Genomic DNA, 17,343 nt, shown 5'->3' with positions numbered 1-17,343 from the left:
ACCTTCCACTGACTGAGCAGGAAGAACTGTTGGAGGAACAAATGCCTGGCTTTCCACTGTTCTCACCTTTTCACCTTTTGGTGTTTTTCCTCCACTTTTCTAATCTTCTCCTTCATTGCATGGATAGAGTCATCAAATTCTTCGATTATTTGCTTCCTAGAGGCATGTCCTAGATCCAATTCCATCACATTGTACCCTTCTGTAGCGATTTGGTCCTTAGTTTTGTCAATTGTATGTACTGCAATTTTTAGAGTTCTCAATCCAGATTCACCTTTGATGAACTTCGCAAAGTATTTTGCCTTGCCCTTCTCTTCTAGCCTGTTGACTCGTTCCAAGATTTCTTGTAATTCCAATGCAGGGTCAATTTCCATTATGCAACTCCTCAATAACCTTTGCCTTAACTAATCTGGAATGGCAACATTCTGATTAGGGATTGACAATTGTTCTTGTCCTTACACCATCCTTCATTAATGTCTTCCTTGGTAGTGGGATTTTCCATTGGTGTGCCAGAAACTTCTACTCCTTGTTGATATTTTTCATTAATGGTTCTTGTTTACAGACTTCAATTGTTGATGGCCAATTTGTATTTCAAGTGTTTGCCTGGTATTTCAAGTGTTTGCCTGCGTGGCATGTGTTTGATGACAATCACATGCTCAATTTTGGCGACTGGGAGATTTGGAATGTTTTGTGTGCCAGCTTCTTAATCCCACTTTATGGTTGTTGTCTGCGAGTCAGGTGTTGTTGTGGCAGGTCTGCATCTGCTTGTTGTTCGTCTGCCAAATGTTGCATTGATTCGTTCCTTGTTATATGATATCACGCTTTCAGAATTTTTGTTCTGAATAGGTTCAGGTTCCATTCACCGTGTGTGATGCCAATATGTGTTTAATGTCTCTGTGGCTGTTAGTTGCAACTGAAAAAAACATTTGCAGTCTCAGATTCTTCATAAAATACGAGTGTGGAAGAGGCGTTTTTTGCTCAAACTATGATACATGTTCATTCTGCAGTCACAGTTCCCTTCAGGAATTTGATATTTGCATGTGTATATGAGCAGACTAATAATACGAATGTGGAAGGTAGTCAGGAACATTTTTAATCATTGTATTCCCCTGGAATGTGAAATTCACGAGGCAGTTGATAGGAGCACCTGTAACCTGCGTTCAACATAATCAATATCACTAAGAGTTGGTAATGGTCGATGGTAATGAGTTTTGATTTTTTTGTGTGGAGAAATATATGCAGGTGCTGAAGGAAAAGAATAAATTTATGAAAGTTTTGCTGGGCACATGTGAAATAGTTGGTTAGCAAAACTCTATTGATTTTGTGTCTAATCAATCAACAAAGCGCTAAAACTTCTGCACTTTGCCAAGTGCTGGTGATGATGGCTCTTTCCTGTGCCGTCTATGTGTTTTTTTGGGTAATGACAAGTTACAGAGGAATCTTGCTATGACATGCGGGGTAACGACAATGACTCTGATTTGATTTCTAAACCGGAAGGATGTGTATTCTAAATCATGTAGATATGCCTTTTGGCTTGTGACTGTGACGTGCAATCGACAGTGAGAACTGAAGTAAAAACGAGTTGGGGTGAATTTTTGATGATAAGGTGTCGTGAATTCTTGGAGAGAGTGTGTGTACTGTATGTGTATATGTTTTTACTGTGGGTGTGAATAAGTATCGAAGGTATTCTGGAAAGTCTAAACATATACAAAGAAAGGCCAAAGATGTTGTTTATGTGTTAGCACAGGAGTCCCTAATGAAATAAGAAGACTTGATCAATCAGCTGTGCATTCCAAAAAAAAAAATATCATTGTCTTCAGCTGGTAGGGAGCACTCAATTACGTGACCATTCTGATAACAAGAGTGGCAGGGGACTCTATTTTGGTAGATATGCTGTGTGTGTAGTTTGGACTGTAAATGTTCAAGAGCATGTAGTATCTTGTATGCTGATGGGCTGAGGTACCATTTTTGAGAGACTGACAATATTTGTATGGGAGCTACAATGTGAGTGCTCCGAGTTAAAAATATGTGTGAGATTGGATTGTAAACAAGGAAAAGAAGCACTGCTTTCCATTCATACAGTCTAAGAAGTGGGTATATAGGTGATTGAAGTCTCATGCAAAGAATCTGAAGAGTTTGAAGACATATGTGAAACTCTGTGGGTGCAAGGAGACTTTTGATGCATAGTAAGGAACTTGGATAAAGGGAGTGAGCAGGCTGTTCTCAGTCAATCATAAGACATGTCATTTAGTTCAAGTGGTCAAGGAAATGCTGCTGCATGTCTTTCATTACAACTCTCGTAAATTTTCCATCCTGTTTAAATGAGTTTTACCTTTTCTGGTAAAACAAGAAATTAAATTGATTGTTTTCTTGTTCTCCATTTTGCATAGGATAAGAGCCCTCTAGAGGGAGCAGCCTCTGTTTGCTAAAGTAGGAGCCTTTGTATACGAATTGAGCAAAGTTGCAGCTCTTTTAGTGTATTGGGTAGCGGCCCATTTGTTGGAGATAGTGATACCGTGGTTTTTACCCAAAAAGGTTTCCATGAGATAATTCCTAGGTGTTCATGATTAAGTTTCTTTTCTGTTTTGGCTTAAAGTTTTTAAAATACTGATTCACTCCCTCCCCCTCTCAGTATTTTTGTTTTTCAATTTGTAACAGAGTCTGTTAAATATTAACCTGATAGTCATACTAGTCTGAGAAGTGCAGACCACAACTTAGTCTTCTCCCATTATATCATATGTTAGCCTTTATATGCACTAGACTTGGCAATGAGATAGGCGGCAATCCTTGGAAGAAAGTACATTTCCTTGAGGCGCCGATTTCTTCAAGCGGTGTTTGGCTGACGTAGGGAAGGTCATGTTCCTTTAAGGGACATGCCCTTTGGTCTTGATATAAATGGTAGGTATTATTGTAGTTTGAGGACACACAATAATCATAAGTCTGCTCCTTCGAGCAATACTGCCCCATACAAATTTATTGCAGAAACAATTAAATTCAGAACAGCATTCAACATTCTGATAACTCCTTCTACATTAAGAAAATAAAGAAGATTATCTACAGCAATCAAAGGATATTAGAAAAGTCTGATTTTTATAACAGAATCTGTAGAAACTTTACATGGTATCAGAGCTCTAGTAGTAGAACCTAGGCTCTGCAAATTAAGTAATCAGACCTTATATATACCTAGCATCATTCTCCTATCTTCAATGGCATACACAATCAGACCTAAGGACAGGGTTGATGGTAAAGAACACTTTGATGCTTGGAAATACAGAATTTTGAAGAAAATGATGTAAAACAATTTGTTGAATCAACATCTAGACAACCTACAGTTGAACCTCATAAATCCTTCTGGATTAAAGGAAATTGGAAAGCCATTCAGATCATATTAGATGGAGTGAAAAATGATAGCGTACCCATGCTAACAAAACATCAAACAACATTTGCTATGATGAATGTACTACTAAATGCATATGAGGTTAACAATGTAACTAGAGTTCTCGTACTAAAAAGGCAACTAAATCACATTCAAATAAAGAAGGGAGAATCGACGAATTCTTACTTCCAAAGGATTGCCAGCCTAAGAAATGAACTTTCAAGTATAGGAATCATCATTAGTGACACAAAACTAACACTAATGGCTATAGACGGATTACCAAATTCATGGGAAACTTTCGCTCAGGGAGTAAGTGCCAGAGATAAAATTCTTGACTTCAATAGACTTAAGGGAGATTGTCTTTAGGAAGAATCCAGAAAACTAAAGAAAGGAGGGACATTGAAAACGAAAGATGAAGAACTTCGTGTTCTTAATACAAACTCCTATAAAGGCAAGAAGAACATTTCAAGAAGAAAAGGGGTAATCAAAAAAATGGCAAATCTAAGAAAGATCTATCCAAAATAAAGTGCTTCAAATGTCAAAAGTTTGGACACTTTATATCTAATTACTTTGAGAATTCTAAAGAACAAGTGAACTGTACAAATGTTACTAGGGAAGAAGATAACTATGATCCTGAGAATCGTGTATTGTATTCATCACTATCAAATGAAGTCTCAAGTAAAGCATGAGTAATTGATAGTGGATCGTCTAGACATATAATAGGGTACAAAGAAGCACTAGACTCTATATCAGAAAAGGTTAATGACGAAGTCACCATCGGTGATAATTCAACACATTTCGTCAAAGGAATTGGAAATTGCACCTTGAAACTAAAATTAGGATATTCTCTTCTTCTCAAAGGAGTACTCTATGTACCAGGAATAAAAAGAATTCTAATCTGAGTTACAACACTTGAAGATGATGGACATAATGTTGCATTCATGGGCGATAAAGTAATAACTTGGGCTAAAAACTCCTCAATTAAGAAAGCGAAGTTGATTGGTTAGAGATAAGGGTATTTGTATGAACTAAATTTAGAACCTAGTTGACCTATTCAAGCTTTAATTCATGAAGCTACAGACACAAATGAAATATGTCACAGAAGGTTAGGACATCTAAATTTAAAAACCTTACCAACCATGGAGATGATGGTTACTGGTTTACCTAAACTAAATAAAGACCACTCAAGCATATGCAAAGGGTGCGCTCTGGGTAAGAACACTAAAAGTCCATTTCATGATAGCACTAGAAAAACCAACAGTGTGTTGGAATTAAATCATTTGGATTTATGTGAACCTATATCTGTTCCTTCTCTTGGAGGATTCTGGTACTAATTTTGTTCATAGATGACTTCTCTAGGAAAACATGGATTTACTTTTTAAAGTGCAAAGAATTAGAAGAAATCCTAAAGAGATTCAAATAATTCAAAACATTAACTGAAAACTTATCAGCATAGAAAATTTAGAACTCTTAGAACTTATAATGGAGGGGAATACACCTCAGATTTGTTTAAAAGATTTTGTAAAGAAACATGAATTAAGAGGGAGTATACCATTCCTGATAATCCAAAACAAAACGAGAAAGCAAAAAGAAAGAATAAAACAATTATAGATGCTGCTAGGGCTATGATATTTGATCAGAATTTAGAATATTTTCTTTGGGTAGAAGCCTTTTGTACTGTTGTCTATATTCAAAACAGAAGCCCTCACTCCTACCGTAGAGATAAAACTCTTGAAGAAGTCTTTACTAAGATTAAACCCAATATAAGTTATCTTAGGATTTTTGGGTGCCCTGTACATATCCATGTTCCAAAAGGAAAGAGAACTAAGTTAGAACCCTCTGGGAAGAAAGGTATTTTTGTAAGGGTATAATGAAACATCTAAAGCATATAGGATTTTCATACCTGGACAAAAAAATATTGAACTTAGTAGGGATGTAATTTTTGAAGAAGATTTAGCATTCAAAAGAGCCCCAAGTTCTAAAGAACCCTCTCCTTTACCTACTTCTGAAAGAAATACTAAATCTGAGTCTCAGAGGGAGAACATGGAAGAAATTGAAGATGAAATTCAAAACCTGAATCTTGGAGAAACTCAAAATTTAAAGAAAAGACCACTTTGGGCCATTAAAACAATCGAGAAAGCAGAAGACTTTGCTGCACCTTCTGGAACACTCAAAGAAAGCAAAAGACTCAAAAGATTTTCTAGTTATACAACAAACATGAATGATTTGTCCATAACAAAACCAATCAATCCTTCAGATGCTATTAAACATACAACTTGGAAAGAAGCTATGACAGAAGAATACCAATCTATTATGAAGAATGATATTTGGGAAATTGTTCCAAGACCTAAAGGAAAATTTGTTGTTTCTTCCAAGTGGATGTTTAAAATAAAGCATGCTATTGACGGTAGCATTGAAAAATATAAAGCCAGATTTGTGGCTAGAGGATTCTCTCAGAAAGAAGGGATTGATTATGAAAAAACTTTTGCTCTTGTTGCTAGATATACCTCTATAAGAGTAGTCCCAACCATTGCAGTATCGAAGGGATGGAAAGTACATTAGATGGATGTAAAAACAACATTCCTAAATGGAAAGATTACAAAAGAAGTATATTTGGAGCAACTTGAAGGATTTGAAACTCACGATCCTAACGTTTTTGTTTGCAAGCTCAAGAAAGCTCTCTATGGGCTTAAGCGGGCTCCAAGTGCTTGGTATGAAAGAATTGATAAGTATCTCACCAGCTTAGGATTCTCCAAAAATGAAGCCGATCCAAATTTGTAATATTTAAAAGGATAAAGATGATATGGTAATTTTGATACTTTATGTTGATGATTTACTAATAACAGGTGATGATCATCTCATAGATCAATGCAAAAAAGATCTAATTAGAGAATTCAAGATGAATGACTTGGGACTCCTTCATTACTTCCTAGGACTGGAAGTATGGTAGAATTCTGACAGCATTATAGTTAATCAAGGGAAATATACATCATATATTTTGAAGAGATTTGGAATGTGGATTTGCAAGTCTATGTCTTCTCCAATGGAGACTATTCTACATAAACTTAAAGAAACAGCAGTAGAATTACCTTCCATAGATTCTACTCTCTAGAGACAAATGATTCGGTCCCTTAAGTATTTGGTAAATACAAGACCTGATATTTGCTATGCTGTTAATGCTTTAAGCCAGTTTATGTGTAAGCCTAAGGAGATTCACCTAGTTGTAGTCAAACACATTATGAGATACTTACAAGGAACTCTTAATCTTGGGCTCAAATATGAGAAAGTTGATTTAGATTTACATGGATTCACTAACTTAGACTGAGGTGGAAGTGTTAAAGACAGAAAAAGTACTTCAGGATGCTGTTTCAGTTTAGGATCAGCAATGATATCTTGGATATGCAGAAAGTAGTCTTCAGTAGCACAAAGTTCCACAGAAACTGAATACATTGCAATAGCGATGGCCTCTCGAGAAGCAATTTGGCTTAGAAAGTTACTTGTGGGATTATCATTGTGATAATCAGAGTTCCATTAAGCTTTTAGTGAATCCAGTTTTTCATGACAGGTCCAAGCATATTGAAATTCATTCCTTACCATTATGTAAGAGATATGGTAGACAGGAATACTGTAAAATTAGAATACATTTGCACTGCAGATCAGATAGCAGACATTCTCACCAAACCTCTATCTAGAGTGAAGATAGATCACTTCAAGAAAAGACTTGGTATGGTTGAATTGCAATTCATTTGTATTCTTTAAATTATTAATAAAATAATTTTATTTGTCAAGCTATTGACTGTTATGGGTTCCACTATCTGTATTCATTATTTAAGAGGTGACATTCTCTGAGGTAATGAATACTTGTATTAAAGATATTATGAGAGATGATGATCCCTCAGATAATGTATTGAACAATATACAACTACTGTTAGATCTAGGTGAGTTCAAGATCAGTTGTGACATAAGCATTTCCATGTCTATGAATCACAACTTGGATAAAGGAAGAATTTATTCTTCAGACTTTATCCTGTGTTATGGTAGATCTTAACTCAAGATCAAGTTGTGATATAGGTTGCCAGTTCCTATGAATCATAACTTGGATAAATGAAGAACTTAATCATTCTTCTGATTTTATCCTGTGTATTGCATTACATGCAATATTGACATCATTAGTATAAAGTGATAAATCATATCACAAGATGGTTATATGACCCAGTATCATATGTTACATGATACCATTTTTCTCAGAAGACTTAGATATAGAGTATCAATCTATGCTTATTCATCATAATTGATGATGCTAGATATGTTATCTCTCAGTATGATTATCAAGTTAAGAGGGAGTGTTAACTATCAACCTGATAGTCATACTGGTTTGAGAAGTGTAGACCGCACCTTAGTCTTCTCCCATTATATCATATGTTAGCCTTTATAAGCACTAGGCTTGGTAATGAGATAGGTGGCGATCCTTGGAAGAAACTTCATTGTGTACTAACTATAACAAATTTGTTATGTTAGTTAAACATTGAATTATTTCCTTGAGGCGCTGATTTTTCAAGTGGTGTTTGGGCCAACCTAGGGAAGGTCATGTTCCTTTAAGGGACATGCCCTTTTGTCTTGATATAAATGGTAGGTATTATTGTAGTTTGAGGACACAATAATTATAAGTCTACTCCTTCAAGCAATATTGCCCCATACGAATTTATTGCAGAGACAACTAAATTTAGAACAACATTCAACATTTTGAGAACTCCTACATTAAGAAAATAAAGAAGATTATCTACAACAATCAAAAGATATTAGAAAAGTCTGATTGTTATAACAGAATTTGCAGAAACTTTACAGAGCCCAGGTCTCTCTTTCAAAAGCTTAAAAGCTTGAGAGTAGGTCTGTCTTGTGTAACCATGAGTGCTTTAGAAGGTCTAGCCACAAATTGTGCTCCACTTTTTGATGGGACTAACTATGCTTTTGGAGTGTCTGCATGAAAACCTACATTATGTCATTAAGATTTGACGTGTAGATGAGTGTAGTCTAAGTCAAAGGGTTCGCCGAATTTTCGACTTGAAGTTCAAAATTTGGCGAACCCTAAAAGAGAAATAAAGATAAAAATTTGCTACAAATTTGTACAATAGGGGAAAATCTTGTCGTTTTGTGGAAATAATAATTTATTGATCATCGTTTTAGGGTTTTCGGCCAAAAGTATTATAAATAAATCGGTTCCCTTCACTATAATACATCAACGAAAGCCTTGAGTTTTAGGAGTTTCTAAAGGACGACGACCTGTTTGTCCATTATGCATGTGAAGCAAGCTGATTGGCTGATGGTTTTCAGCGTTTAGTAGTCTGGTTTTAAGCGTTTGAAGCTGCAATGAATGGCTGATGAGCAATTGTGGAAAATATATTGCAACGTGAGTGAATTTTTTTGCCACCTCTGTTCGAAAATCCCCTAATCTCCTTGCCGCCGACCTCCCAACTGCTCTTTTCAAAGTTCAAATTGCTGCCGAGGCATACGAGGTAGGTGTTGAGATTTTTTCATTTCATTTGTTTCCAGTTTTAGGTTTATTATAATTAAAGTATATGTATTGTAAATTGTTTATATTGTTTAATAGTTTTAGGTTAAACTTTATCTATCTATTATAATATTTGTTTGTTTATTTGTTTATTATTTAAAACATCATCTATTTTTTGTTTTTACATTTTTTAATTTTGTAAACTAAAAACAAATAAACTGCAAATATTTAAAAATAAAAATTTGAAACAATAATAAATTAAATTATTAAATATAATATTTTAATATAAATATTTATATTAAACAATAAGATCTTAAACACTAAAATAGTAATAGATTTATATTTTAATATCAATGTTTATTAAAAAACAGTAATAGTTTATTTTTTATTTAATTATTTCATAAATTTATGTTAAAATATTATATTTATTTTTGTAATTTTTTTACATTTTATTTTGTAATTATTTAGTTTTGTATGTAATATTTTATTTAAGTAAACTACAAAATAATTACACTTACTATCTTTATTTATTATTAATATTACTAATTAATTTATAGTATATTATTTTGTTTATTGTTTTTAATTTTTATATGAAAAAACTAATGTATATAAATAATATGAACATAAAAAACCTATTTTGCTTTTATTCTATATTTTAAATAATATAGTTTAAGGATTTTATTTTGTTGAATTTAGTGATTTTACTTTGTTTTTATAAATGTAAATCTTTATTGATATTATCAAAGTTTTGTTTCCTTTAAGTGTAATGTCCCCTTTCTAGGTGATAGGAGAAGAGTGATAGATTAGCCTATCATTTGGTTCCTATAGGCCGATAGAGTGTGGAGAGAACCAGTACAAGGGCTTAAAGAGCTATGCAAGAGCTTTTTAGGCAGTTGATGATAGTCTCTTAAAATTTATGACGGATCTCTTTTTATTAGGAATTGACTTGGTGTGGTCTAGGAGGCATCTAGGGGCCTCTAGGATGGTTTTGGTGACTTCGAGTGCCTTTCCTTATTTTTAAGATGGGCTCCTACTTTTTAAAAGGAACTCTTGAGTTCACTAATAAACATCCTAGGGGGTTCACACAACAAATGGTAAACCATTGGGATTTAGTTATAGGTTGATGGGTCCAATTGCCTACTTTTTAGGAGCATCCCTATGTTTTAGGGAGAACTGGAAGTTAACATGTAGACCACTCGAGATACCGAGGAGATGATTAGAGACCTCATGGATAGTTTCTAACACTTTAAGCAAGGTTCCTTAATTTTAGGGCGAGTTCCTATTTTCTAAGAGGAGCTACTAGTCAACCTACTTTGCTTTAGATAGCAGAAGTATCACAACATTCCAGATGGATCTTGATTCTGAGCTCCAATTTAGATTTTATTAATAATTAAGGAAATATTTAATACATCCTATTGAAACACGGGGACTTGCACTCTCGGCTTCCCCGAAGAAAAAAAGACCTCAAAGTACCCGTTTCTGCATTGGGTACTTGGAGTACCCAAGTATCCCCACTTTTTCCATTCCGCAACCATGCTGCAGCTCAGACGAGTACTTGAATTTCTTTTTGAATTTTGATTTTGGAATGTTACTATTGGGTATGTAGTATGTACTATGTTAAATTTTCAATGATTCTGGTTAGTGTCCTAATTTTTCCATGTTCAAGAATTTCAATTTGGTATGACATAGTGAAACACCATTCCATAAATAGTATATCATGTTCTACATGTATAGTATACAACACCCCCGCCCCCTGCAGCCATCCCCCCCACCATCCTGAAATTAAGGCCGTTTGTCCCTCTATCCCATAAACTCGTCCCGACATACCCCAGTACCAATGTTTCATTGGTATTTCCTAAGTTTGGACTTAGTAAAATAATAGTAAAGTGATATTTTAATCACTTTATGAGAGAATAAGGAAAATGCTATCTTAATGAGGGGACAAATAATGTCATAGAGAATCACCCCTTGTGTGATTTTTATTGGGCATCATAAAATAGAGTTATTTTATTATATAAAGGGGGAATGAAACCCTAATTCAAAATTAGGGTTGGGACTGAAACAAAAAGATTAAAAAGAAGTTTGGCTCTCATTGTTTGACATCCTTGGTTATTTTTTGTCATTGCAATTGAGGGAAAGCTCTGAAATTAAAGAGATGAAGCAAATTCTCTCCTAGGAATGAAATCTCTTGGAGTTTGCAGGCTGGACATTCCTCCAGTTACGTGTGTACTGGAAATTTAGTGATTTATCAGCTCACGAGGAGTGATCCGATGCATAGGAGTTGACTCTTTCATTGATTTGGCATTGAAAAGGGTAGAATTTCATTCCAGATTAGCAGATTATATCTTATAGCAGCAGATTAGCGTGTTTGGGCAGCCTGGACATAGCCGGACAACTTAAGTGTGGGTAGCTGCCTAATGAGAAAGGGGTTAGACTACTGCAGCAGATTGGTTGCATTAGAAATTTATTTAAATTTGCAGATCAGACATTTTTATTAACAGATAAATTCGGTGGAGAGTTTCGAGCCATCATTCACAACCTCAAACAGTAACGACACTTTTCAATGCTAGGATTTGGTCATTGAAGTTACAGTCAGCTGGTTGCCAATAGGGGTTTGTTTAGAGACCAATCAGCAATCAAGATACCGCCCAGATTGTGAGCAGCAATTGGTTTCAGTTTGGGGTAATTTTATAGAGCAGACCAGGGCAAATTCCTTGCCCAGAATTCTGCATTTCCAGACTTTAGACTTAGTTGCAGTAATATTCCAACTTTTCAGCACATATACATTGCCATTCTCCATGGTACGATTTCCTTTACCTTGCTGTGCAGTTCAGATCTGGAAAAGATGAAATGAGAATTGCCCTTGTGGACAATCATAAATACCTGGTACAAACTTATGTGGTGTTGTTTGACAAAAAATAAAGAATCTGATTTGTTTCAGAATTTGTATTTGATTGTCTTCAGTATTTAGTACAGATTCGTTAAATGTTCTTGCATCTATGTTGACTTCAAAAAATCCGAAAAAAAAAAAATGCATAGTACTTCAAAACACTAAAGTGAAAATTTAGAAATACCAAACAAAGGCATCCTTCGCTGTCAAAGACATTGGCTAACACAAACTTCAGAATTACATCCAGAGATACTAGGTTGGTGGATCTTTCATGAAGCCAAACAAGATTTGGCATTACTCATGTTTCCTGGTTTGATGTGTGCAATGACCAGAATAGATTTATTTAAATTGATTATCATCAGGAATGCAACTGAGTAAGAAGTTCAACAGAGAACAAATAATAACTTAAACAACTATCACGGGTACAGATAACGTGATTCACTTCTGCTGTAAAATTCAAAACTAAGGTTGAACTATAGTTCTCTGTTTGCTTATAACTCAAGTTCAATTGAAAAATGATAGTCATTCTCAAGTGTTACAGAACCATTTTCTTACCTGGATGGATTTACCTAAACAGATTGCCAGTTGATTGAATTCAAAGGTTTCTTGGGAACAACTTCCTACATTGATCTGGCACCTGAACCCATAATTTGCAAATGTATATTATACCCATATTGTCAAAGTTTTGATCCCCTTGCCACCCCAGATGTGGCATTTCTCATGTTTCATGGTTTGATGCCTACAAATAACCAGAATACATTTATTGAAATCAAAAGGACAACCAAGAACATAAGCATCGCCAGTAGTGACTGAAGCATGTCCTGTATGTGAAAGGAACAGAAGAGGGTTTGCCAAAATGTAAATAAATCTGACAAGATTACTTACACCATGGCAATGTACATATGACCTGGCTGATACAGAAGATAATTCAAGGAGCCTATAATATAGCTTAATATCTTTTACAGCAAGACTTAAAGCAAAGGACTGCACTCCTGTTTTACTGTTTACATGCAAAGTTTCAAGTCAAGTTCTGATGGATGAAAAAATTTGAACCGATTATTTGTTGAGGAAATGGAAATCGGTTTGAGTTGGAACTTAAATAGTTAAAATTCTAAGCAATGGGATAAAGGTCACTTTTACTGATCTTTGTAATTTTTAATATAATTATGTGCAGACAGGGATAGAATGCATTCGTGTAACTATATAGACAATGAAAGCGGGAAGAGCTCTTTGATACTTGAGAATGCAAAAAGGCATAATTTTTATTATTTTAGTAGTTAAACATTTGACATTTGAAAACATATATACGTGTGCCATAACTGCAATGAAAGAGTAAAAATAATAGGTTCCTGATCATGATTTCAGTAATCTCATTGTATTTTTGCACTCATTTTATGCAGTAACTATGGTACTGGTACCTATACAGTCATCCAGCCATATGACTCCTACAAGAGTTACCTTCATTTTTTATTATGCCTACTTTTTTGCTATTATTTTCACATAAGATTGCAATCTGTTCTTGATTAGGTTCTACAGCTGTGCTGAATGTTTAACTTTGTATGAGCTAATGCAGGGAGTTGTGGAACAAAAGCTACGGGCACATTTGGGGTCTTTTGGCATCACAGGGAACCTTGCGCTTCAACCAATGTATACGTTATCAGGTACGCAACAGAGTGATTCATATCCAGGATTTAAAAATATTTAATTCTATTAGAAATTAGATTGCACTTAGGGATTAAGGAACTAACACAATAAGTAATTTTATTCAGGTGGTCAGAAAAGTCGGGTTGCATTTGCAAAAATTACCTTCAATAAACCTCATATTCTTTTGCTAGATGAGCCTTCAAATCATCTTGTGAGTTTAAAACCTTTTTTTCCTCCCTTTCTATTTCAATTTCTATGGTCAACTACCAAGGACATTTGTATATTCCAATTTGTTCTTTCTCCCAGTACTTATTTTATGTGCATATCTAATTCATAATTCTAGGTATGCATGCTTGTTGATATTAAATTCTTTAGAACATAGTTGTATTATTGGCATCTTAGTAATTTTTGATTCCATTAAGAAATTTATGATCACCGAAAAGTAAAAATGTCAAACTGCTAAGTTACCTGTTCCAATATTGGTTCAGGTTGGGGTTCTCCAGGTTGGTCACAGATTCAACCAAAAAACATTTGGAGGTTGTGTTTGTCAATATAAAATTATATTTTTAAAAATCATTCTATACATATTTATTATTTATAGTCAAGTTACCAGCCTTGATACTGGTTTGGGTTCACATTTGAGGTTTTTTTTACAGCATGTCTTTAGTGTTAAAGTTTGTAGCTGCGATAGAGATCTTTATCTCTTGAAATCTGGATGTTTTACCGTTATTGTCATCTTCAGCTGTAAAGGTCACTTGAGTTTAATTTGTAATATTAAATATAATTGACACGTGTCATTCACATGCATTGAGGCATGAATATCTGAAGAGTTATAATTAATTATAGGAGTTATGAGAATCTCAAGAGACCTTCAGTTATAATGTGGAGAGTCTCACCTATTGTTATATATTTGCATCAAGCAAATGATATTGTACACTTGAACATTTCATTATCAATAAAGTATATTTGTGTTGTGTGGTTGAGCTTTTTCCCTTAATTCTCGAATGGTTTTCCCAGGATAATTCTGGTGTTCTTTGTTTCAATTTTCTCTCTTTCTTATTGCTGGTTATCTTCATGGATTTCTGGGCTCTAGTTTTAACATTTAGAACATAGTTGTATTGTTGGCATCTTCTTAGTAATTTTTGACCTTGTTAAGAAATTTATGATCACCCAAAAGTAAAATTGTCAAACTGCTAAGTTAATTGTTCCAGTATTGGTTCAGGTTTTGGTTCTCCAGGTTGGTCACAGATTCAACCAAAAAACATTTTGAGGTTGTGTTTGTTAATATGAAATTATATTTTTAAAAATCATTGTATACATATTTATTATTTATATCTAAGTTACCGGCCTTGATACTGGTTTGAGTTCACATTTGAGTTTTTTTTCAATGCATAGGTCTTTAGTGGCTGGGTTCATTCTCATTGTAGAGCAATCAGGTTCCTTCCATGACTTGATCTTGAATTCCTTTTGAAACTTGAATTTTTTTTGTTTTCCCTTGCATTATTGTCTTCCTTCTTTGTTCACTTCAAGTGACTTGATCTCCTCCTAGTTGTGAAGTCCCCCTTTCTCCCAATCAGGTTCCTTCCATGACTTGATCTTGAATTCCTTTTTTAAACTTTGATTTTTTTTTGTTTTCCCTTGCATTATTTTCTTCCTCTTTTGTTCACTTCCTCGAGTGACTTGATCTCCTCCTTGTTGTGAAGTCCCCCTTTCTCCTTCCCTATAATTATCAGTCATGCAAAAAGAAAAGGAATACTTTGGATCAAAATTGTGAATGAAAATGAATGCACAATTTTTTTTGAATGATTTGAAATAGCTTTTATCTAAGTTGCTGGTTCGGGTTTGGTTCCAAGTTTGAAGTTTGAGAACCGGTTTGCAAGTTCGACAAAATTTTAGAAAGGTGTTTGGGTTCGTTAGTACAAAACATGTAAAATATATATATATATATATATATATGAATCATGAGTTAAAATTAGAATGTAGCATAGTAGCATAAACACATTTAAACAACAAAAACTTTAAAACACCATAAACAGTTAAACATGTAAATTTGAAATCATAGTGATTATACCATCATATAGCAACATAGTTCAATCAACTTCAACATCAAAGATTCAAAACATTTAAAATATCAAGTTCAAGTAACATTGTTTCACGTTCATTGTTTAACTAATGGAATGAAAATCTATTAATATTCTTAGTTCTAAATTCTTCAATCTTCATCTTCTTCTTCTTCATCTTTTTTTTTTGGCATTACTTGTGCTAAGGCCAATGGGATCAACAGCAGAATCAACAATGGTACTGACATCAAAGTCATCAAAATCATCAACTGTAAGCCAAGTAGTGGAAGCATCCAAGTCTGCAATCTCTGCACCTACATCCCACTTCTTTGTCTCCCCTTCTTTGTATTCTTGACTCTTGTGCGAAAGAAGGTGCAAGTTGTTATGCACAAATACCAAGTTCTCTAATTATTTTGATTACAACCTATTGCGCTTCACCGAGTGGATGAATGAATAGGTGCTCCAATTTCTTTCTGATGCAGAAGAACTTGCAACCAATAAAGACAACATAGGGTAAGCAGTTAAAAAAAATTAATTCAATCTTATAAAAAATTTAAAATCACTTTCTAGTCATGATTCTTTTGAAGATAAAGTGAGCTTTTAAAAAAAAAAAAAACTTACTTGTGATATAACTTTGATTGCAAGGGCCTGCAATATTTGGAATTTTTGGCCATGGAGGTACCACAAACCATGAGCATCCTTCTTGAACCGATGACGAAGAGCATCATTACTTAGACCTCTAGCATTGACAAACTCTATGAACTCATCCATGATTACATCTCTTATATCATCATCAGGAAATATTGTTCTAAATGCTGCTTGGTATCCGTCAGACACTTCCATATCTCTATATGATGGCAACCTTTCTCGTAGATCACAATGTTGCTATAGTATTTGGGGGTCAAGGCATAGGCAAGCAAATGTAATGGAGTGGTCATTTTCTTCCGTCTTTCATTAATAATTTTTTGCACTTGTTTGAAAAAGGTCTCTTGTGGATCTTGCTCCTCATTTATAACTTGCTTGATCTTTTCAATCATTGAGTCCATGCCATCGTAGATCTCTCCAAGGCAAGGCCTATCCATGTCAGTGTACTTAAGCATGCTCATAATGGGCTTGGTGATTTTAAGGAGATATTCCACACGTTCCCACCATGACTCAGTCAATAGCCTATCCTTTATTTTGTTTGTCCTTTCAGTGTTCTTTTGCTTCCATACACCCCAATTGTGGCTGATTACCATACCTTGAAGTGCATCTTTCACTTGCACAATTCATCTTAAGATGATTATCTGTGATGCAAAATGGGTCTCAACAACCCTGTGACATAAATTAGAGCAAAAAACAAAACTACTAGATACATATTTTAGAAAAGTATACACATTGCACACGTAAAATATGAAAATCAGAAATTGTCAAATATTAAAAATTAAATTATTAACTTGAGTTCAAGTTCATTTACCTTCAATAGCTCCAATTTTGAGTAGTTCTTGAAAAGAGATCGTGTAATAACCCCAATAGGTTATAACTTCTTCAAATACCAAAAAATCTTTATACTTCAGTTGTTTGACATTTCGTCAAACATTTTGCAAGCAAGCTCTGATACCACTGTAATAACCCTCCTCAAATCTGCTCTCAAAGATGCTGATTGAAGGCTCAAAGAATTTTGTCAAACAATTCACATGCAAGAGACATATGACTGATATAGTATTTCAGCTTGCTTTAAATGACTTTTTCTTCAATTTGCATCAATGAGAATCTTGTGCTAGAAGACTCAAAATGGACTACACAATGACCTAACATGAATGTGCAACTTATTCTGACAATATTCAATGCATATATGTGACTGAAACTACTTGCAATATGCAGCTAC

At 34.3% G+C, this 17,343-nt stretch overlaps 1 protein-coding gene across 2 annotated transcripts in view; it reads left to right on the top strand.

Moving 5' to 3' along the window:
- Positions 1 to 17,343, top strand: part of ABCF3 (general control non-repressible 3) — a 189,947-nt gene that overhangs the window by 144,888 nt on the left and 27,716 nt on the right. For both annotated transcript variants that reach the window (XM_089798416.1, XM_089798415.1), the window contains exons 15-16: positions 13,346 to 13,433; positions 13,542 to 13,627. In XM_089798416.1, coding sequence (XP_089654542.1) covers positions 13,346 to 13,433; positions 13,542 to 13,627 — 174 coding nt within the window. The remainder of the gene's footprint in view (positions 1 to 13,345; positions 13,434 to 13,541; positions 13,628 to 17,343) is intronic.

This window comes from Cupressus sempervirens, chromosome 8, assembly GCF_028749045.1.
Source record: "Cupressus sempervirens isolate cs-2001-9-10 chromosome 8, ASM2874904v1, whole genome shotgun sequence".
Taxonomy (NCBI): Eukaryota; Viridiplantae; Streptophyta; class Pinopsida; order Cupressales; family Cupressaceae; genus Cupressus; species Cupressus sempervirens.
Note: the sequence above shows the minus strand (reverse complement) of the source record. Positions and strands in the feature narration are given on the sequence as shown.